The following is a 23,805-nucleotide window of genomic DNA, read 5'->3' as shown; positions in this document are numbered from 1 at the left end:
CTTTTTTTTTTTTTTTTTTTTTTTGAGATGGAGTTTCGCTCTTGTTGCTCAGGCTGGAGTGCAGTGGCGCAATCCTGGCTCACCACAACCTCTGCCTTCTGAGTTCAAGCGATTCTTCTGCCTCAGCCTCCCGATTACTTGGGATTACAGCATGTGCCACCACACCCGGCTAATTTTGTATTTTTAGTAGAGACAGGGTTTCTCCGTGTTGGTCAGGCTGGTCTCCAACTCCTGACCTCAGGTGATCTACCTGCCTCGGCCTCCCAAAGTGGTGGAATTACAGGTGTAAGCCACTGCACCCGGCCTTGTTTGTTTCTTAACTCCTCTTACTATAATTCCCAGTCATGCAGTTTGTTTTTGACTGTGATTTAGCTTCCATAGGTTGGGGTGAAACATGGCACTCTGTCTGCAAACTGGCAGCAGAGTTTTTTTTTTTTTTTTTTTCAGGAAAATCCCTTGGTTACTGTTGGGATTAAAGACCTGTGTCTTATTAGGACCTATTTTGATTTTTGGAGAAGTAGGCAAAATATATTACAAATGACTAGGGGAGCCTCTAAAAGGGAGAAGACAGCCGTTTTAGCACACTTGAACAGTTGCTGTGTAGTAACATAATTGGTACATTTTATTTTGTTTTAATTCATCATAGGACTTTGCATTGTTTGACATGTGGTTACTCTTTTTTGGTATAATTTGACTATTTTTTTCTAGCAATCCATAATTTTTTAAAAAAGCAGATGACTGCATAGTTTATTCCTAATCTGTGTGACTTCCTGTTTCATCCTTCTTGCTAGGTGTGCGTCAGTCGAGGTATATCGTCTCCTTTTTGATCTTCTACCCAATACTTCTAAATTTTTTTCTGGGGACTGTAGTTCCAACCTATTTGGCATCTGTAGGTCTTATTCACCAGAGGATCCAGTTATTAGAGCTTCACTCAGGGAAGCTCCTGGTCTGTATTTACCCTTTACTTCTAAAATTTCCTTCACTTGAAGAACAGCTAAAGAGATTTTTCTGATTTAAGCATAGTTAGAAATACACACACACACACACACACACACGTATATGTAACATGTGTATGTTGTATGTGTTTCCTTTTTTACCTTAGCATTTAAAGGCTATGTGATTCTTATTGAGGGGAGGGGTTTTGTGTGTTTTTTTTTTTTTTAATATGTCATTGTTTTAACTGACTTGTGTTCTTGAAGGAGAAGTGACTATCCCAAGTTGTTTTCGTGGTGCAGGAATATTTAGGGCAACTGGTCTATACTAAGGGAGGATTTTGTTTTTATGCAGACTTCTAGAAACTAATTCTCTCATTGAAGCTTCTGTGAGCCCAGCCCTTTAGTGAGTTTTACATGAATTAACCCTGGAGTTCAAACTATATCATTCAATGTTCCTTTTTGTCCTTCTTCCCCTAGTGAGTCGTAAGGTTTAGAGCCCAAGTTTTGTATATGTCTGTCTTTTTTCCTATTCAGAAACTTAAGTATCACTCACTGGTGCTGGAGATGGGAAAGCTTGTTACACTGAAGCATCATCCTGAATGTCTGTATTTTGCACAATTCATTAAATCATTTGACCTTCAGGATTTCGCTAAGCTTTGGGCATATTAAGTGCCTCAGAATAATCTGGAAACAAATTCTTCAGTCAACCAGTATTTGATCTTTTAAAATATAGCTATATTTATATAAACATATGTAAAGTATATTATCCCATAAATTGTGCCTATGCATATGCCTCTATATAATATAATATGACATTCTGGGAGTACACCATTTAAAACTCCAAATGATTTTTATAATTAATATACACTAGTGAACATGACTAATCTTTTTAACCTTTAATATGTGATTCAAATAAGAAGCATCATATTTGATGCAGGAGATGGAAGTATACTTTGTTGTACGTTTCTGTATGTATATAATGGGTGAGGACCTATTGGTGTTTATTTCCACCTGTTTCGTAGATGGAAATCCATGCTTAAGTTGGGTTCCATTTCACCTTCTCTGCTATTTGCTACTTGTGAATTTGGTGTTCTGTGTTATAATGTTTTAATTCAAATACTTCCCTTTTCTCATGTCTTACATCCAGAAGAAGTCGGCTGTGTTTTCCCCTGATAGCATGTGTTTTGGTCATGGCTGAATTTAGGCTGCTTGGCATCCATCCTCAATGTTCAGCTGTCAGTGGGTGGCCTCTGGACTTTCTTTTTATTCGTAAGGAAGGTTAGAAATCAGGAACCTTCCGTATGACTAATTGGTAGCCAACTGCCATTCTCAAGAATTCTGATAATCTAACACTCAGAGATTAGACCTTTCTTTGGATAGTATTGAGATACTCAGAAGTCATCCAGCTTGCAGCATTTTTTCAGCAGCAGTGGGAGCACTTGTAGTTAGCAAGCCAGAATGAGCTATAAATACATGAAATCTTACAATGCTTGCTTCCTTCATTCAGGCTAGTCTGCTGATAAGATGCAAGTATCTGGCAGAAGAGAAGATTCTCAGCAGGTTTAAGTGCTTACCAAAGTGCTTTCCTGTATCCATGGCTCAGCTTCTCGTCTCCACTGTGTTATTTTGGCACTCTAGACTTGTAATATTGGAGAGTCGAGTTTAAAACTCTCAATATATCATTAGGGTAGCCCAAGGTCCCTTCTTGTCAAGGAACACTAGCTGAGTCCAGGGGGAAGGAAAAGCAGAATCCAGGACACCTGTAAATCCCTGTAGTTTTGTGCTGTGGGTTCGTAGCTAATTATACAGCAGGCAACAGTAATATGCTGTAGCTCTGTTGGTGTACTTGTTTCAGAAAGAGCAAAATCTTCCAGCAGAGCAAAGAAGGGGCTTTGGAGGGGCTGCAAATAAATGAAGCAACGATCATTTTATTGTAACCTAAAGCTCTGCAGTAGAATCCGGGCATCTGAACTGCAAGGAGGTGGTGGGGGAGATGCCAGTAGAAAGACATGGTTCAGATGTGTTTTACAGCTCTTGATTTGGATTTTCCTGCAGAAATATAGTCATACAAAGAGACCACCACTGGTCACAGCCAGTCAAATTGCTCTTTCTCTTATGGTACTGCTGTTAGTGGCTGCTAGTAGGTTATTCAGCCGACCTCTTCTGATTCTGCTTTGCTGCCTGATTTCAAAAGAGTTGCCCTATACTGGCTTTCAGTCACAGCTTGATGTAACTACTGCTTGTTTGCATGCATCCCCATCATTTTCATATAGGCTCTTTTTTCTTCTTCTTCAAGTTAGGAAGCAAAAAAATCAGGAGCATTTTTATGTGATAAAAGATTTATGTAGGGCCAGCTAGAATCAAGCCAAATGAAATTCAGCTGGAAGGGGTGGTAAAAAGGCTCACAGAACTTGTGGCTGCCAGAGAAGTCAGTGTTCCTTAAATTAAAGAGGGTTCAGCTAGCAGGCGGCAACTCGACTTTGCATTCATATTGAATCAAGCTCTCCAGCCATTCTGGGCAGGCAGAGCAATAAAATCAGAGGTGACTTAGTGCCAGGAACCTCAGAATTCGCAGAATTTCTCTTGTCTTTCTCTAAAATCTATGTTGATGTGGAATGCTAACTTGGAGAGCGGAGATGAGAAAATGCCAGGTCTAGATTGTGGTTTATGACACCATATTGAACAATGTCGTTGGAAAGCATCCTCTTTGGTTTTTTGGTTATCATATCTGTAAAATGGAGCTAATCTACTAGAAAGAAAGTAGTTCTAATATTTATCAAATGTTGTAAATGAAGATTCATTATAATAAGTGTTTTGAATAGCCCAAACAGCAGATGATAAGAAGTGAATTTATATCCCATTTATGTATTTGAAAATACACTTGATTGCCTTTGAGCAATTTTACTTTTTTTTTTTTTTGAGACAGTGTCTTACTTTGTCACCCAGGCTGGAGTGCAATGGCATGATCTTGGCTAACTTCAACCTCTGCCTCCTGGCTCAAGCAATCCTCCCACCTCAGCCTTCTGAATAGCTGGGATTACAGGCATACTGTGTGCCACCACACCTGGCTAACTTTTGTATTTGTGTGTGTGTGTGTAGAGATGGATTTTGGAGATGTTGTCCAGGCTGGTCTTAAACTCCTGGGCTCAAGTGATCCACCCACCTCAGTCTCCCAAAGTGCTGGGATTACAGGAATGAGCCACTGCGCCCAGCCTAATTTAACTATTTTTGCATGATGAGTATGCAGTGGAATGTGGCAAATTGTATTTTCAGCTACATAAATGGAATATTTGACTCCTGTACAATTTCCTCCCTTAGTTGTGTGTGTGGTTTTTTGTTTGTTTGTTTTTTTGTTTTTTGGTACAGAGTGTTAATCTAGCTTTCTGGTGTATCATAGTGGTGTGCGATACGCCACATTTGTCATATTCTTAAATTGACCATATAGCCCTTGTATAGAATGAAAAATATGTAGTGGCCAGATTTGGTGGCTCACACCTATAATCCTAGCACTTTGGGAGGCTGAGGTAGGAGGATCACTTGAGCTCAGGAGTTCAAGACTAGCCTGGGCAACATGGTGGGACCTTGTCTCTATTTCTTAAAAAAAGAAAACATGTAAATGATCATTATGGACATGACTAAGTATTTACCTGTTAATAGACAGTTTATCTTTCCTTCCTTCCTTGCTTATCTCCCTTACATCCCCGCAGATTCTTATTCTACCAAAGTGGAGAAGCTGGCTCTAAACCTACTTACATGATTGATTTGGGACCATTCCTTTAAAAATTAGAGATGTTGGGAGTTTTTGCTTTTACCCCATACTGTGTAGATTTGGTGCATAATTCTTATAACAAAGCAGCAGGGGCTCTCTGTAGGAGCTTGAGAGTTGCTGATGGAGAAAGCCTGGCTTTTTGTTGTTCTTTTCAATTCAGGTCTTTTTCTACTGAAAACGTGGCCCTCATCCTGTGAAGACTCCCAAAGGGATTAGAATGTAGCTACAGAAGCAGTTAGATTATTTTATTAGATTAGGAAATTTGTTAACAGTTGAGAAAGATTATACTGATTTCTAAACTCTAGAAACCTGGATGAATGGAACTTGAGGTTTCTTTGGTTGTAAAGTTCTCTCTGAACTGAGGTTCATGGTAAGAAACTGTGCAGGTGGCCCCTTTCCTTAGCATCCTTTATATCTTAAAAGGAAGACTGTTCTCATTAGCATCTGCAGTTAGTTTTCTGTTCAGCTGTACCTCCCTCTGTTCTAGAACCTGTGCATATTTTTTCTGTATTGATGAGGCCCAAGTGCATTATAACTAAGGATCTCTTGTAAAAATAAAACCCATTCTCCTGAGTGAGAGGCTCAAGGAATCCAAACAGCAAAGGTTCAGGTTTCTGCACTCGGAGGCTGCTCTTGCTGCCTTATGAATTCACTCTGTGATACAGGTTTGATGTAAAGAGCATTTCTACTCACAAATCACATGAGGTATACAGTTTGTGTGCAGTGATATGTCACAGCTTTTTATTTATATGGCCTGCTCAGTCTATTCTGCTCCTTCCACTGCCATGGAAAGTGCATCATTTTCCTTCCTCTATCTTCCTTCCCACATATCATCAGCACCACCCACCATGTTCTGCCCATTAAGTCCTCTGTGTGCTAGAAAACCCCAACAGTGATTAAATGCTGATAAAAGAATGTTAGAAGGTTAAGATATCAACCGATCAGCCCCCTTGCAACGCCCCTAAATTGTAGGTGGTAAGTATAACTTTGCTCATTTAACATTGAAAATAAAGGTTTTATTTGTTTATTTTCAGTTGGAGAAATCTTTTAAAAAGAGTTACTGGCAAAGGCCAAAGAGAATGTGGGAGATGTGCCTTGTAGTTTCCTATTCTTATCGTGCTCTTTCATGATTTTGGCACATTCTCTACAAGGAAATTCTAGGGTAGTCAAATTTAAATAAGGTTTTATTTATGAAAGGCCTAGAGTTTTAAGCTAACAGCAGTTTTAAAATCATTATGACCCTAAACTCATTTAATTACAAAGTATTAATTAATTTTAACAACTTATACTACTCTGATCGTAGAATCATTTATCATTACTTTCCTGCATGATTTTCAGTTCTTTTAAGCTCCTAGAATACAGTACCCTCCCCCCTGCTCTCCTTCATGGGAGGAAGAGTATGGATAAAAAGACTTAGAACAGGTAGCTGGGAACCCAGATTCCTGGATACTTTTCTTTGGTGGAGAATTTGTAGGTCTGTCACATATCCTGGAAAAGCAATTGAGGTAGGAGGAGCTATGGAATCAACTTCTCTGGACCTCCTTATTACACCTTCAGTAATAGGAACAAGAAAGAAGAGTCTCTAAGAATCCCATGAAGAAGTATATTTCTTGTTGGAGCTTAAGTTAATATACCATATCATATAGCTTAAATTAATCTTCATTAGCCTGTGTTTTACCACCACTCTGCATTTTTTTTTTTTTTTTTGGTAATAGAGCTATTTTAAAAATCCATGGTAAATACATTTTGACCCTTTCCATCAACAGCTGCTGTAGTGGGGTAGGTTAGGAGCATGCCTCTTTGGAGGCATCCTGGGGGTTGAAGGGTAATGAGCACTTAATGATGTCTGCTGAATGCCAGAGCTGCCAAACTGGAGCTCCTCACGACTGGTCTGTATCTGCTCTGACAATTCTTTTATGATGGCTTTCACTAACCTATCAGTAACTAACTGTGGTTGTTTAATTACAGAGGGAACATCCCTACGCTAAACAGGTACCGTATGTTTAGTTTCTTTTCCAATTAAAAGCACCTTTATGTAACTTATAATAGTGAAACCAGGAAAAAAATAACACTTGACATGATAATGTGTTGTCTGCTAGGGAGTCCTGAGCTCCCCTTTGGACATACTAAATTATTCTTTCTGTTTGGAAAACATGTCTTCAGCTTTTCTTCAGCTGTTCAAAAAGCACTACTTGAAAAGCCTCAGTATGGAGAAGCTCCCATCTAGCTGTATATGGTAGGGGGTCTGTCTGCCTTATGTTCAGCCTTGCTAGCACCATCTTCTTTTGCTAAGTTCTCTGTGCAGTTTGGGGCTTTCAGAGGAGAAACCCTTAAGGTTACTCCTATCCTGGCAAATTATTCACAATTTTTACAATTTTTAGTTTCTCTAATTTGCTTCTCCTTTTAGAGGAGTGCAGATCCAGAAATAGCTGATCTCATGTTTTATCAGTTTGTTAGTTAATTTTCTAAAGTGTTAAAGTGTTAGAATGATAGTCAGTTTTTATTTCAGACCTATAATAAGATTAACATTGGAAAAGTATATTTAAATTTTGATGTGTTTAGCCCTGTGTAGAGGTTTCTAGGCTAACATAACATAAGTGATATTTTAGTATTTTGGGTTTCTCCTGTCTCTTGAACCAAGCAAGGCAACACAATGCAAGTTTGAGAGGATAGCAATTCTGATTGGAATCGAATCCACAAAATGCAAAAGCAATAGTAAGTTGATGGCAAGGTCTTTGCAGATAATCAGCTACATGTGGAACTATAGATTTGCATTTATTTTGTCCCTCTCCCTTTAAAATATTAAGTAATCAAAACTAATCATAGCTTTTAGATCCCAATTTGGATGTGGAGAGGAAAGGGAATGCTTTTAATTGGTCTTGTAATCTTCCCTTGGTGAGTGGGCTTGGCTCATTCCTGCCTGCCCTTAGCCGCCCTGGTTCACAAGCATAGCAGTAAGGGGAAACTGAATAGTCGATATTTCCCATGGGGTTCAGTTGAGTGAAAAAGCTACTTAACCCCATGGTTGCCACAAACATAGCTTCTTCAGAGGGAGTTCCCTTTAAATGTGGTCTGGAACCCTTTTATCTTTCCTGTCTAATGCCAAGCAGGTAGAAAAGATACAATGCCTCACAAACTTGCTCTTTTAGTAAATATATCTGGTGATCCTAGAAAAGAGGAGGATGATAGCACTTCTGTGGTAATACAACTCTGAATCCCAGTTTCTAGTGAGCACCATGTATAAGACTTGCTTGATGTGTGTTTCATTTGTTTGTTTCATTCATGGTATCAATGGTTTCCTCTCCCACTTTGCCTTCTACTCCCGAGTACTGTCAAAAATGATGTACCTTTTCCATAGTCATCACTCACCAAAGGAATAAAAGCCTGGAGTGTCAGTCTCTATAGTCTGTGTGAGCAGCACTCCCATCCTATAAAGAATTCCATCGCCTTATAATTATGATTTGTGATAGGGTACAGTATGTACCCAGATATCAAGTCCACGTTGTCGTCTCTCTTCCCCCTGCAACACTGCAGGTGGTGTACTTCAAGGAGATATTTGGGGGCAGTTCTCCAAATTCAAGTGCCATTGCCTTGCCCTGAACTTGCTTCAGATCAGTATGCTGGTAACATGTCAGGCAAGTCTTGGAGGCATCCTTTAGCTTGGTCCTTCCTAATAGGCTGTCCTGATTGAGCATTCAGAAACACTTTACAGTATTATTTATCAGTACATACTATTAAGGTGCACAAGAAATATAGAGATTCATTGTTTTTAGATTGAACAAATCAGTTCAGTTCTCTTCAAGCATCTCTGTTTAGCAGCTGTTTGTCATGCTTACACATACTTTGAGACCCATGCTCTGCCCTTTTGTATCTTGCTGGAAATTATTAAGGGCTTTCAATGGAGATTTTTTTTGTTTTGATATAGAAGTGCTTAACTATGAAAAGAAAACGTGCAATTTGGGGTTGAAAATGTCTCTCTTTTCAAAAGGGATAACTGTAACCCCTGTAACTATCCCTACCAACCCATTAAAGGAAAAAGTAAATTCCTCAGTAAATTTCCTTTTATAGACTGTGACCTGTTTCTGTACCCTAATGTTTTATATAATTATTTACTAAACCATTCCAGATGACTTAATTATAATTGTTGTTTTACATACATATATCTACCTATCTCTTTATATATCTGTGAATACTTACTCTATTACAGTTCCTAGAAAACAAAATGCCTTAAGCATTGCATAGTTATAACTCATTTGGCTTGCTTACTTCCTTTTAAAGGAGGGAATGCTTTAGGGAGGGGGAAGACGCAGGATGGTTTTTAACCCCTATGTGCTATTCATTCATTGGACATCTTACAATGTAATTGTATTAAAACTGCCTGGAAATTCCTAACAGTCCTTAGCTTTTTATTTGAAGAAATTTTGGAGTGATGAAAATATAGTTTATATGGGGAAATTCAAAAGAAAGGGTTAACATGAATCCAGCAAAACAACCTTATCCGTAGTGGGTAAAAAAAACCAAATCTGCTCTGCAACCTGACCCTACTTCAGTGTTTTGTCCTAGTTCCTTTTCCCTACTGTTACTTTCCCAGTCCTTGCTCCTACCCTCCTTGTCTAATGAACGTGATTGAATTACCATTTAGAATGTCCTTCTCCTCCAACCTCAACCACTATGGCATGACCCATGTAGCTAGTGTCAGCGATGTGCTGTTGGACAACTCATTCACTCCACCTTGTCAGCGGATGGGCGGAATGGTCTCTTTTCGGACTTTTGAAGATTTTGTCAGGTAAGACATTGTGGAACTATGTCTATACAAGGGGAGCTATGGACATCTGTGTTTTGGGGTCTCAGCTTTCTGCAAAATGAATAAAGGTCTCCCAAATAGCCATGAGCCAGCTAAAAAGATGTAACCCTTGCTGTATATGCTCTCAGAGAGGTATATATCCTTGCATTTCTACCTCTCGTTCAGTTTCTACAAGCCTCTACTTGTAGTATGAGCCTGGTCAGAAAAAAAGAAACAAACGAAAACCATCTTTTCCTGAGGAGCTAACAGAAGAAGCTGTCTGCTCTGTGATGAGTGAAATGTCAGGAGAAATTAAACATAACACTAGAGTGAGCCCCACAAGAGACGATACATCTTTTGATTAAATGCATTCTGCATCTATCTCTTGATGTATACTGATGCATTACCCTAGGGGGAGGGGTAATTACATTGGTCTGTCACTACTCCAGTTCCAGGCACTTTCTGTTACTTTAAGAGTGATGATGACAGCAGTGCTCGTATCTTACATATGAGGAAAACAAAACAAAACAAAACAAAAAAGCTTTAGATCATTCTTTCTAAAAAAGAAAAAATATATATGGTTTATTAAAGTTTAAACAATCCATCCTCCTAATTTCTGCCACTTGGTGAAATTTTGCATGTCACCTCTAGCCACTGGTGATTCTATTCAGTTAACTATTGAGCCCAGGCTAAGATAGATTATTCTTTTAGACTCAGCTGGCAATGGTAGTGTTAGTTTCCTGCCACTTGGGTTTCATGGTGGGTGTTTCTCTTGTATTTTTTAGGATCTTTGATGAAGTGATGAGCTGCTTCTCTGACTCCCCACCCCAGAGTCCCACATTCCCTGAGGCAGGTCACACGTCTCTTTATGATGAAGATAAGGTATAATGTCCCTTTTGGGAGACTGCTTTGTTCCCTCAGACATGGGACTTGTACTGTATACTCTTTCTGACTTGGAACTATTACAGGAAAGAATTCATCCTTTTACCCCACTTTATAGTATTTAATTTTGTATGCGTCACCAAAGTATTTTCTGGAAACAGGTGGAATATAAATCCTAACTTTAAAAAAACTATATTAATTTTGGAGTCCATAGTATAGAATGGGCTCAGCTATGTCCATTGCAGCTGCCTCTGAATCTCTGAATGTTGTTTTAAGGATTTGGGCTTTGGTTGCTGGAATTCTTATTCAGCCATGGCTTATATTTTTGCTTAATGGTGCAGTCATAATCCTCAGAGAATGGAGGACTTTAGATTACAGGAAAAAAATAGGCATTTTGTTTAAAACTTTGTCTTTTTATTAAATCATTTCTTTTTACTTATCAGTAAATAAATTATTCTTCCTCTACGATGTTATTTTTTTGTGATTTGAGACTTCCATTGTTTGATAAATTATAAGGAAATATATTATGTGGGAATATGTCCAGATGGCTTATTTCACTCATTTTCCTTCACATTCTGTGAAGAGATGTGGCAAATAGTTTCACCCCCATTTTACTGGTAAAAAAGGTGAGACATAGTGATCTTCAACTTCATGCCAAGTAAAGATTGGGCCACCTATTGCTAATGCCTCTGCTGCCTTATCTTTTAAAGGTTACATGGTTTACTTTATTTAATCTCTCTGTGGCTGTTGGACAGTGGTTTCAATTTGCTCATTCCTACTGCTGGGCAAACCAAAATATCCTGTGGGGTGTATCTGTTTTTCAGGTGTTCTACCAAATATTATAACTTCTACCTGCATCTGTATTGGCCAGCCTTATAATTTCTTTGGCTTGTATTCTTGAGTTACAGGTTCCCAGGGATGAACCAATTCACATTCTCAATGTGGCTATCAAGACTGACTGTGATATTGAGGATGACAGGCTGGCAGCTATGTTCAGAGAATTTACCCAGCAAAATGTAAGTTCTCGATTGGGTGGAAGCTCGTGATGGCCCCTTTCCTACTGACTGTGTATCATAGCTATCCTTTTATCACTTGCTAGTTTATGGCTAGTTTATCATAACTCGCAGAACTATGGCTAGTTCTGCCTTTAGGGATAAAATCCCAAAGTAACTTAATAATATATAATGAATATCTTTGTGTGTCAACAGATATAGACCTCAAATATTTAAAATGTTTTTAAGGGAAGTTATGTTGCTAAAGCTCTCCCAGAGCTCCAGTCTTGAACTTCGAATCACTTACTAAGTATTTTCCTTTGGTGACTTTCCACATGTCTAAGCTCAAACTCCCCTCAGGTCCCTTCTGTGTCTTCCCCTCCCCTCCTTTGAAAATATCAGTTATACACCTACCCTCCTTTCAATTTTATGTCACTTGGATATCTCCTGTTGACATCAAACTCCATAGTCTAAATGTCATTTTCCATCATTGTCCTTCACCTCTTCTCATCCCTCTCCAATCCCCTCATAAAACAGAACAAAAAACCTCACAACTCACCATACCTTTTACTCCCAATCATTCAGAAATCATTGACTTTATCCTTGACATTCCTTCATTCTACCCTTCTACCCACAATCTGTACATATTTGTTTGTATCTGGTCAGTGACCAAGGTCCGCTAGTTTTTCTTTGCAGTCTTTTTTACCCTTTGTCTTTTTCTTCTTTCCAGTTTTTAAATTCCCACTGCCATCTCTAATTCAAACCCTTGCTATCTTACACCTGAGACACCGCAGCAGGGTTACTTGTGATCTACTTATCTTCCTTCACTTTCTCCCTCCAAAGAGTTTCCATTCTGCTCACCATCACTAAATTAAATGTCCCAAATGTGCTCTGACCATGTTATTTTCCCACTTAACAGTGATTCTCTTTGACCTTCTGAATACCTCCTTAACTGTAGCTTCAACATCATCAGCCTATTGAGAGACTAACATGTAGCCTTTGCTATTTTGTGAAAAGACCTTTGTTCATTGTCTAATGTGCCTCATTTACTGTACTACTTTGACTTCCTCTTACCTAGAAAGTTTTCTTTCACCTTTCTTTCTAAATCCCACTTGTCTTAAGAACTGTCCCAAATTTCACCTCTTCACTGAGGACTTCTGAGTAGCCCTAACTAAAATGTATGTTCCTCCTTTGAATTCCTAATTGGTCAGCATACATTTATTAGCAATAATAATGCCAGCCAGGCACAGTAGCTCACACCTGTAATCCCAGCACTTTGGGAGGCTGAGAGAGGAGGACCGCTTGAGTCCAGAAGTTCGAGACTACCCTTGGCAACATAGCAATAATAATGCCTTTTATTTATAAAAAAAATTCTACCTAAATTTTTTATTTGCATTTTACCACAATTCCATGGGGTTAGATAAGTCAGGAATTATTCCAGTTGTACACATGGGCAAAAGCTGGAACTCAGAGAAATTAAAACCCCTAGGTCACCAGCTAGAAGGTGATAGAGCAAATACTAGAACTTAAGGATTTGATGCCAGGTGTAGGGGGCACAGATCTAGGTAATAGTAAGTAATACCTTCTTTGCCCTGAAGATGCTTATAGTCTAGTTGAGGAGACAGGATAGGCATGCTTAAAACAATAATCTACAGTTATATTTCATTATGATATGTGATAGATGGCAAAGTGTCATCTTAAACTGCCCTTGATGGCAAGACCCATGTGTTCTCTTGGAGTGGACAGCACTTAACCCATGGTCTTGTTACAGAGAAAGAACTCAGTAGATGTTTTCAAAATTTAATTCAGTGGTGTAGACAATTCGTACCATTGGCATTCACATCATGTAATGCTAATGGTAGATATCTAGGGGAAAAAATGGTAAATTTGTGATGACTATAAGTCTTAGTACTTATTCCATGATGCTATCGTGGCACTTAAACTAACTGTGGAATTGTAGTGGCCAATAGGAGGAAAAGGTGCTTCTAAGAGACGTGAAAGTAGGGGACATGCCTGGGGCTTTTTCTATAGACAGAAATTTACCTTCCTTCTTGCCCTTGACCAGTGACCATATAAAATTAACCTAAAGCCAGTGATCAAGGTAATCTTTGCGGGAAGAGTCTTTTTTTTGAGACGGAATTTCACTCTTGTTGCTCAGGCTGGAGTGCAATGGTGCGACCTCAGCTCACAGCAACCCCCGCCTCCTGGGTTCAAGTGATTCTCCTGCCTCAGCCTCCTGAGTAGCTGGGATTACAGACATGCGCCACCACACCCAGCTAATTTTTGTATTTTAGTAGAGATGGGGTTTCTGCATGTTGATCAGGCTGGTCTCGAACTCCCGACCTCAGGTGATCTGCCTGCCTCGGCCCTGCAGAGTGCTGGGATTACAGGCGTGAGCCACTGCGCCCTTCCTGGAAGAGTCTTAGTGTTATACATGGCTGCTGCTGCTACTTCATGAAATAATCTATGAAAGTATCTTTCTAGGTTTTGAGGCACTGGTTGCCCATGTTTGAGTATTTTTCCATAATTTGACCACAACTTGCCATTTTTTGTTGCCCTCAAATCTAAGTGTCATATTTATCAGCACATGTTGATCTACAAAGACATTTTCAAACAGGCGCAGTGGCTCATGCCTGTAATCCCAGCACTTTGGGAGGCTGAGGTGGGTGGATCACAAGGTCAGGAGTTCAAGACCAGCCTGGCCAATATGGTGAAACCCCATCTCTAGTAAAAATATAAAAATTAGCCAGACATAGTGGCGGGTGCCTGTAGTCCCAGCTACTCGGGAGGCTGAGGCTAGAGAATTGCTTGAACCTGGGGGCAGAGCTTGCTGTGAGCCAAGATTGCACCACTGAACTCCAGCCTGGTGACACAGCGAGACTCCGTCTCAATTAAAAAATATATATATATATATTTTCTTCATATTCGCTACATATGTTTGTAACATTAATGAGAAATAAGAAATTACCCTTTTCCTTGACTAGATGTGGAAACTAAGGCACAGAGAAATCCAATGTCTTTGCCTAACGCTATTTAGAATGGTAAAGGTAGACTGTGTAGACACTCTAAGCATAGAGAAGCTATTTACTGCATCAGGTACTGTGCTTATCCAGGGACATTTGGCATTTTCATCTCCTTGTTAAAATATATGTGTGTGTATATATATATATATGAAAGAAAAGAAAAGAAAAGCAATTTAAGGAAAAAAAAAAGATGAAGTGGCAACTAGTTTTGTTTTTCACTTCATGATCATGCTCCTAGCAGTTTAAAAAAAAGTTTTTTTTTTTTTTAAAGCACACATTAAACTATCAAATAGGTTCATCCAAATTGTCCAAATAATCTTCTAGTCCCAGCATGTCTTTTTTTCTCTCATAGAAATTAGGATCATATATTTGTAAATGACTTGTGGAGGAGATTGAAGCAGTCAGTGTAAATGGAGTTTCTCCAGGTGCTGACGCCTAATCGCTGGGTAATAGCTGTGGACTTGCTGTGAGACCCGCATTATTACAATGTAATCAGAATCCTGTTGCTCTGCTGTTATTGTCAGCCACTTGTGGAATTTTAAAAGCAATAACAATTTTATTTTAAATCATGGCATTATTAAAGTTATTTTCTTCCCTTGCCAGAACATAGCTATTGATGCATTGATGCTTGTCTTTGAAGGACTTGACTGTAGTGGAATCTTTGTTGATGTCAGAAGAAGTATTTCTGTTCCTGGCCACACTGAGAAACCCCCCCTTTCTTTTGACACATTTTTTTCATATTGTAGTGTCAATACTTGGTTATTTACAGCAAGGAGTGTGATGGCAGTACAAATAATTTTTTAAGGCAGTTAAACCAAATTTTATTTATATTTGGCCTGATAATTTATTATTCTATTATTTGCTTATAGAAAATTAATTTTTCCAGTTATCTTTTGTTTATGCTGTTAATAAAATTATTTTATTACTCAGCAATGCCATCGCAGAATTGAAGAAATTGGAAGAAATAACCCAAGAATGTGCTTCCTTATAAGGGGAAGACAATTTGAATTAAAAAATATAATATCGTGAATGTTAAGAATTGACGTATAAACATATCTCTTGGTTAGAGTTATAGCAAGAAATGTGGTCAAACTAAAGTCTGGATGTAGGCTGTGAAAGTCCACATTTGTTTTCTGTTTATACTATTCATATGTTTTCTCAGGTCATTCAACTGGTGGGGTTGCTTTTCTACTTGTTGTTATAATCCTTCTTCGTTAGGGACCTCTAAACCCGTGTCTTTTACTTAATTCATTAATTTGTTTCTTTGTCTCTGGCTTTTGAAGGGACAGTATAGGGAAGTGAACAGTATAGGGAAGCGGAAGGCTTAGGTCCGGAGGCCCAAGACTCGTAAGTGGCCATCTTGAAACTACTGGTGTCTGTTGACTTCTTTGTTTTGAGGCAGTCTCACTCTGCAACCCAGGCTGGAGTACAGTGACGCAATCTCGGCAACCTCTGCCTCCTTGGTTCAAACGATTCTCATGCCTCATTCTCTCAAGTAGTTGGGATTACAGGAACATGCCACCACATTTGGCTCATTTTTTCTATTTTTAGTAGAAACAGAGTTTTGCCATGTTGGCCAGGCTGGTCTCAAACTCCTGGCCTCAAGTGATCTGCCTCCTTGGCCTCACAAAGTGTTGGGATTACAGGCATGAGCCAAGACACCCAGCCTTCTGTTGACTTCTGATATACTAGTTGCCTATGCCTAGTGGAGATATGAATAATTCCTAAATTTAAAGGCCTATTAAATGTTGCTTTTAACAAGGAACCTTTTTAAAAAATGCCTTCATGTGAGGTAAGGGGGACTGTTGTATCAAAGCTGAAAGGTTACAATTTGTTAGGTTGAATTCTAGGGATGCTGTATCTGATGGTAGGTAATATCTACAATCTAAACCGTTTAGGACCTGTGATTTATGTTTTATGGAAAGTCCTTTTCTCTCTACCTTATTTCATTTAGCTTCTTTATCAATGTTAATGTTTACATTTGAATACATGCCCAACAGTATCATTTGTATAAGCAGAAATTGTGTCATGGCCTGCCCTTATGTAAATCAGTTCTGAGGTAATTTAATTGACTTCATATGACCCTTTCTCCTCCACAAAGTTCTCTTTCAGTTTTGTCCAAATCAATATAAAATTTATTTCATAAGACTTAGTCCTAGGAGCCAGGTTGAAATTTGTTCACTTTCAAGTTTGAAGGTACTAAGCTAAGGTAAAGATATTCAAAAAGGATGTTTAACTCCACCAAAGCCTTACGAAGAATGAATGGGATAAAATTTAGAATGAATGGAAATCTCATCTATTTTCTGTTTTACATGTTTTTGCTCCTAGAAAGCTACCCTGGTTGACCATGGGATCCGGCGCCTTACTTTCCTCGTTGCACAAAAGGTATTGACATGTGAATTGCACCTCTTTAATATTTCTTATGCTGCTGCTGCAACTTAATAAAAAATGGGATTGCAATCTTATGCTTACTAGTAGAATTTATGCAGAGAAATAACCACTTTTCTATAAGTTTAATTTTTAAAAAACAGTTTAACTCATCATCTTTTACTCAATTTGTTTTTGATTTTGTTACTGATTGCCAATTTCTGCTCTTTCCTTCCTTTCTGTCTTTTATTTGAAAGGATTTCAGAAAACAGGTCAACTATGAGGTGGATCGGAGATTTCATGTAAGTAAAATGAACAATAATAAAAGACTACTTACTGTTTTATTTGTTTGCCACTGATTATTTAAACAGAATATATGTTAGAAGGGCTGGACTGATGTTTGGTCCTCTTCTTTTATAAATTATTATAGTAAATATTCAGTTCTCTGTAATCCCAGCACTTTGGGTGGCTGAGGCAAGAAAGTTCCTTGAGCCCACAAGTTTGAGATGAGCCTGGGCAACATAATGAGACCCCGTCCTCTATTAATTAAAAAAAAAATTTTTAATTCTTATATCAAGTATTCCAGCTAAAGGTTTTTTCTTTTTTTTCTTAACCCTATAATGAATTCTCAATGTATCTCTGAGAAATAGTTAAGAATGAACATAAGCATTTATCCAGACGAATAAGGTAGAAACAAGCTAACTAGTAATTTCTTCTATGCTCATAGTGAATCCATAATCAAGAACAGCCAGTTGCACTTTGTGGTCTTGGCTTCTTTATTGAGAATTCTCAATTCTAAAGAACAATGATTTATTATTTAAAATGCCTTGACAGAGCCAAATTGCTATTTTTTGTCTTATGTTAATCCTAGGAACAGGAAATAAGTAAAAATTAAACACTTTGTTGCTTATTCTCCCATTTAACTGAATTAACTGTTAATATTTATGAGATTAAAATTTTTATCAAAAAGAGAATTAAGTTAATAGCCTGGCATCCGAACTGTGGTATACCCATATGATCATACCCAGTACAGTGACAGCAGTAAGGACAGAAATCCAGTTTGGAATCAACATGTCGTTTTCAAAATGACTGATTGGAATCAAAATATTTCATAAAAATTGATTCTAATGTAGCTAAGTCTTTTTTTTTTTTTTTTTTTTTTTTTGATAAGGTGTCTTGCTCAGTTGACCAGGCTGGAGTGCAGTGGTGCAATCTCAGCTCACTGCAACCTTCACCTCCCGGGTTCAAGTGATTCTCCTGCCTCAGCCTCCCAAGTAGCTGGGATTACAGGCATGTGCTACCACATCTGGCTAATTTTTGTATTTTTAGTAGAGATGGGGTTTCACCGTGTTAGCCTGGCTGGTCTCAAACTCCTGACCTCAGGTGATCTGCCCGCCTCGGCCTCCCAAAGTGCTGGGATTACAGGTGTGAGTCACTGTGCCCGGCCTGTGTGGTTTGGTTTTAGCAATTAAGATAATTTGGTTGTTAAGCCCTGCTTGTTTGCAACAATGAAGATGGCATTTGAGATTCTGGAAAGGACTTTCTAAAGTCAAAAACCTATGTGTGATTGCTTTTATTACCTTTTTGTTTATTAGGTTTTTAGGACTTGACATTTTGTTTTCCTTCATACAGTTCATCTTGTTGGTCTAGTCTATAGAGAAACAAGAGAGCTAAGATTTTCTGAAATGCTTTAGGAAATGTTGTGGACTACATGACTCCCCTGTGTTATTGATGTCAGGAAATCAAGCAGAGTGTAGCTATATATCAATCAATAACTTTCGATAGGAAACGGAGTCAGTGGAGAAGTATGAGGAGCTTAAAAAGAACCCTAGGGCTTTAGGAAGAAAAATCAGGAGCTTAGAGAATAAAATTGATACTTGGGGATAGAATATGAAAGCCCATGAATAAACACTGTAGCTGGTAGATGCTGATCAGAACTAAGGTAGACATGCCAGAGCCAGGCTCTGGATTTTAGAAGAGTATTGTGCTACGTTCTTAAATGTTACTGTGCTTTTTATCACAGACTTTAGAATAATAGCATATTCTAGGGAATAACACTAAATTTGTAAAATTGCTTTCCTTTTTGCTAATGGATTTGATGGAGTCTTCACATCTATAGTACACTAACTGGTTTCTATAATAAATACACTGATCAACTAAAACTGTGCACTAAAATTTTTAAAAAACCAAAGTGATTAGTTCTCACTGACATTTTCTCATATATGTAACACACATAAAAAAACTTATCTCTGAATCTATAGTGTATAGTTATAAATATGCCCTAATATTAAGAGTATATTTAACAGCTTTAAAATATTTTTTTCTCTCTGCTGTCCTGACATTTCTGGATTTAGGTTTAATAGGGACATGTATAGGCAAAACCGGCTAGAAAATTAGGCCAGCAGGGGGTCTTCCCTGACAATCATTGTCTGATTCCTATTTATAGTGGCATCAAGTGGGAAATCAGTTAAATTATCAAGTGACTTGATTTGTCATGAATGTAGGAAAAGCTGCTTTAGAGCAGAGAGAACATTAAGGTTTAATTGTGGACTAGATTTGCTCTGAAGAATTGAGTGGCAGAGGAGTTGGGGTGTTTTTATGTTAGTTCCTTTAAAAATGATAAATGATTTGGCAAGGGCAACTATTAAACTGAACTCCATCTAGAATCTTCTATACAATCCAGGATCTACACTAGCCAGGAAGCCTTGGCAGAAACTGTACAAATCTGGGGGTCACTGTCAGGGTGCTGCTGTGAGTTCTTTTGCTGATGGTAGCTTGACATTCATGAAGGATGCTTAGCCTCTGTCATGTCATCTGATTGTGCTTGCCCCATAGCTAGTGTACTGTGAAAAAGAGGAAGCTTTCTGGGAGTGTCAGAGATGAATCCCTTGATCTCTCTGGCTTCTTGGTAATCCACTGTGATGTATGCAGCCTCCCCTGTCCTATGCTGTGAAATCCCTATATTATTGAATGGAAGAGAGAATCTGCACTTCAGGGGCAAGAAGAGGAGGAAGGTTACCAAGTTTGATTCAAGCACATTGGTTAGTGGAATAAAGCAAGCTGTGTTGTTACATAGTTGTTGGTCTTTCAGATTGCCTCAGAACCAGTACAAGACAAATGAGGGCCAGAGTAGAGGTTCCTAGAGAGCTGTGTGTATTGTTAGGTACTGATTCGGATGCCAGTGATTGCTATAAACATTTAAAATACTTCGTAGTTTAACTGCAGTTGTCCCAGATAGCTGCCCACAGGTATGTCTGTTGCCGCCCTAGTCTCTTGACCCTGCCTGGAGATTATTTCTGTGACAGCAGTCTTCACCAGTGTTAAGGAAGCTGGGAGTTGACTCTGTTTCCCTAACCATCTAATTAAATCAAGTGCCCATAATGGAACTTGAAGAACTGCCTAACATTGATATTTAAACAGAAACTTTGAGGAAAAACAAGTCTCTTTTTGTAAATATATTCTTCTTGTTAAGAAAAAAGAAAGTAGATCATGATGTTCATCTGAAAATAAAAAATAAAAGAAAAAAATGGACAAGATGTTAAAAAAAAAAAAAAAGAAAAAAGATCAAAGCCTTGAATGCAAAAGAGGCTTCTTGAATTTCTGCAGCTATCTAAACTGCAGCTCCACAGTTTTCTGTTAGTTAAAACTTATGGACTCACTCTCTCTTAGTTTCACTCACATTTCAGGTCTGGAATTCCAAAAGATTCAGCAGAAAGTGCTGTCTAATTGGGATATAATATTATGCTTTTTTTTTTTTTTTTTAAGTTTCCATATTTTTTTTCCGGCAAAGTTTCACTAAGGACATCGGAATACAAATTTTCAGGACTTCTTATCCCCATTAGGTCCTAAAACCATGATAAGATTCTAAATCAAACAGTTTTACATCTGTTAATAAAACGTTACCTTTTGTTCTTGTAAAATTTCATGAGATTTAAAAAAAAAGTCTACAAATCTCCTGAGAGAGTTGTTGTTTAATGACTGTTGTGGGATTCCCACTTTAAAATGAAATGTTTTGGATTATTTGGATCTTGAAGGAAGAGCTCACTGTCATGAGCAGTTATCATAATTACTAGTTCTTTTTTTCTTTTTTTTTTTTTTTTTAAGATAGTTCTGTTTGGTAGTGGACCAACTATTAGTTTTCAGAAGGGTTTGTTTGGGTTTTTGTTTTAATTACAGTCTATATAATTAGTTCTCAGCATGTTGAGGTAAAAGAGAATTGCACCAGCAAGCTCCCAATTTCTTCATCTCATTAGGTTTTTAACACGATTATTAGTATCATAATCAGCTATGATGTTTTTTGTTGCAGGTTTTCACATTCTCTGATTTGCAGGGTGTCTTGATTGGCTAATTTGGGCAAATTATTTTGATTGTCTTGATGATGGTTGGCTGATTAGAACACAGCAGGGGCATAATTTCTTCCTGTGAAATGTTGCATTCTTTTGTTTTTTGGTACCAGAACACTAAGAGGGTTTTTCTTTGTATACATTCAATTATGATATTTGCCCATGACAGTAGTAGAATGCTTGGAAAGCAAATACATTGATGATGGAATAAGCATGAATGCTTTCAGTGGAAAAACTGGCAGTATGAGGATGAGATAGGATAAAAGAATTTACTAAAACCGTATGATCAGACTTTTAGATTTCTTCTTTTCTGTGTTTTCTGTGATTCTGTGGTTTTTGAGTGCCAAAAGAGATTACTTTCTATAACAGTCTTCAGACTTCCGAGTCACTGAAGAATTGCTTGGTAGTCCCACTTTTCCATTGCATAGAGGTTCTTGCCATCTCTTGTTCTGAATGTTTAATACTTAAATTGAGGATTTTACCAGGGAGTTACAAATTTACTCAGAAGTTTAAAAAAAAAAAAAAGATTGTTTATATGATCTCATGACACCTTTTCTTAGCTAACCTTAATGAAAATGGTTTTTCTAATTGGTAGTCATTGCCCACCTCTGCCAAGAATCAGTCAGTTTCTTCATTATTTGTATTAAAGGCGTTTCCATTCAAACTGCTTTATATGCCTTTCAGTTACTACAAATTTTCTTAATTGGTTTAGTGGAAAAGAAAGCATTTTTTTATTACTGTTGTTTTGTTTTTGAAAGGAAATGGTTTTGATACTTGATACTACGAATGTGCATAATTAAATAAATGGCATCCTAAACATTTTAATTAATTAGCTAATAACAGTTCAGGCGGAATAGAAAAGTGTGTGCTTAAAATATCATTTTATCAGTTTCCTTGACTTTTATTTCAGAGAGTTCCATGGAAAGATTTTGTCATTCTTCCTTTTTTGACATGTGTTACTTTTTAGGTAATGCTCTGAAAGCTGTACCTCACTAGAATAAAACCAAAACTTTGTTATATAAAACCATGAGCATGATATTTACTGACACCTCAGCTGAATGCATCTTACTTAACCTTGAAGTCATCCCCATGTGCTTCACTCTCATGGCAGGGAGGAGGGGTCAGAGAATTATTTAGAACAAAACTTCATTAGGAGAAGTTCAGTACTGTGTAAAATCCACTTTAAAAAGGCTTTTAAAAAGGGATTTCCCTGAGGTTGGTAAATGAGCTCCTAGGAACCTTTTAAATGCAGTCTTACAGTTAAAATACCAAGGAAAAGATAAAAAGATTTGTTAGTTGTGCAAGCTTTAGTTAAGGTGAGACTGAGGTATAACACGGAACGTATTCAAGAAATTTTCAGGAAATTCAAGAACCACAGGTTTACAGCATGAGTTTTGCTTTGTTTGCTTTATCCTTTTAAATTTAAAGTCTTAATTTCTGTGTTTTTGTCTCATCAAAGAGAAATCCTCTAAATGAGGGATTTAGATTATAATAAAAAGAGAAAGGTAATACTCTGCCCTTGAGAGGTGAGAGGGCATGGGCTCTGGCACTAGAGAGACCCAAGTTTATCTTCCAGCTCTGTGATTCTGAGCATATACTTGAGCCAAGGCTTCTGTAAAATGAGGGTCACAATATCTACCCCTAGAGGTTGTTGAGAGCGTCAGATGGGACAACACATGAGAGTACCTGCCACCAGAAGATTTTCAGTCCATGTTTCCTTCACAGTTCCTAAAGCTCATTGAGGATATGTAGGCAGCTAGTCCCAGTCTCTCTGCCTTGTACTGATAAGTGTTTGATTATATTGCACTCATAATGAAGAAGATGCCTAATGAAACCTCCTATAGAGGCAAATAGTAATGACTTGATTTCAGCACTGCCAGTAGAGCTTCCCATCCGAGAAACAGGGGTATTTGGCGTTAGTAAGTTAAATTTCAGAAACTAATGAACTCAGCTAATTGAATTCATCTTTGTTAATTAATAAGGTTCTAGTAAATTGGTTTTTTTTTTTTTTTTTTAATAATGCCCTACAAAGAAGCAGGAAGACCTAATGATTACAAGTTCACTAGTTCCACCTCATTCTTTCCTATACATATAGTGGTAGTGACCAAGGTAGTATCTTATATTTTTCATCTTCAAATGTTATCATTTAAACCCTTGACATTATTGACTTGAGAAGGAATGTGAAAATCATGGACTGAGCGCTCTATACTGTCTGACTAGTTTACATTTTAAGAGTTTCTTAAAGAGAAACTTGGGAAATCAGTCCAGTAACTCGGCATAAGGGTATATTGGTTTTATTTGCCGGGTTGTGCCAAGAGCAATATCTAGCAAAAAATTTTTTTTTCACTTGGGAGATTTAAAAAATATGTACATTTTTTTCCCCTTGGGAGAAGGTAGATACTAAAATTAGGTTTATAATGTGGTGATTCTCAAATTTGGAAATGGGGTCAAAGTGATGGTTATGCAGCGGATCATTCATATTTCCTGGACTAAGTTTGGGTAAGAAGCATGTTTTCTAGAAAACTCTCTTCTAAATGCTTAACTGTTTCTATACTATATGTTTGTTTCCAAAGAGCCATGTCTATGAACTTCTGACACATTTTCCCCTTCTTTAATACAGAGAGAATTCCCTAAATTTTTTACATTCCGAGCAAGGGATAAGTAAGGATTGATTTCTTTCCTATTAAAAAAAAAAAAAAATTACTTTTTCT

General features: G+C 37.7%; 1 protein-coding gene across 2 annotated transcripts in view; it reads left to right on the top strand.

The window, feature by feature from the left end:
* Positions 1-23,805, top strand: part of LOC108526299 (acetyl-CoA carboxylase 1) — a 92,266-nt gene that overhangs the window by 30,498 nt on the left and 37,963 nt on the right. The window contains exons 14-20 of one of the 2 annotated variants that reach the window (XM_017866998.1): positions 6,673-6,696; positions 9,347-9,490; positions 10,273-10,369; positions 11,278-11,385; positions 16,713-16,769; positions 17,009-17,053; positions 23,715-23,754. In XM_017866998.1, coding sequence (XP_017722487.1) covers positions 6,673-6,696; positions 9,347-9,490; positions 10,273-10,369; positions 11,278-11,385; positions 16,713-16,769; positions 17,009-17,053; positions 23,715-23,754 — 515 coding nt within the window. The remainder of the gene's footprint in view (positions 1-6,672; positions 6,697-9,346; positions 9,491-10,272; positions 10,370-11,277; positions 11,386-16,712; positions 16,770-17,008; positions 17,054-23,714; positions 23,755-23,805) is intronic. The other variant, XM_017866999.1, reaches the window with a different exon arrangement.

This window comes from Rhinopithecus bieti, unplaced genomic scaffold (genome assembly GCF_001698545.2).
Source record: "Rhinopithecus bieti isolate Rb0 unplaced genomic scaffold, ASM169854v2 scaffold_1853, whole genome shotgun sequence".
NCBI classification, from domain to species: Eukaryota; Metazoa; Chordata; class Mammalia; order Primates; family Cercopithecidae; genus Rhinopithecus; species Rhinopithecus bieti.
The sequence above is the reverse complement of the archived record's forward strand: the minus strand, read 5'-3'. Positions and strand labels throughout refer to the sequence as shown.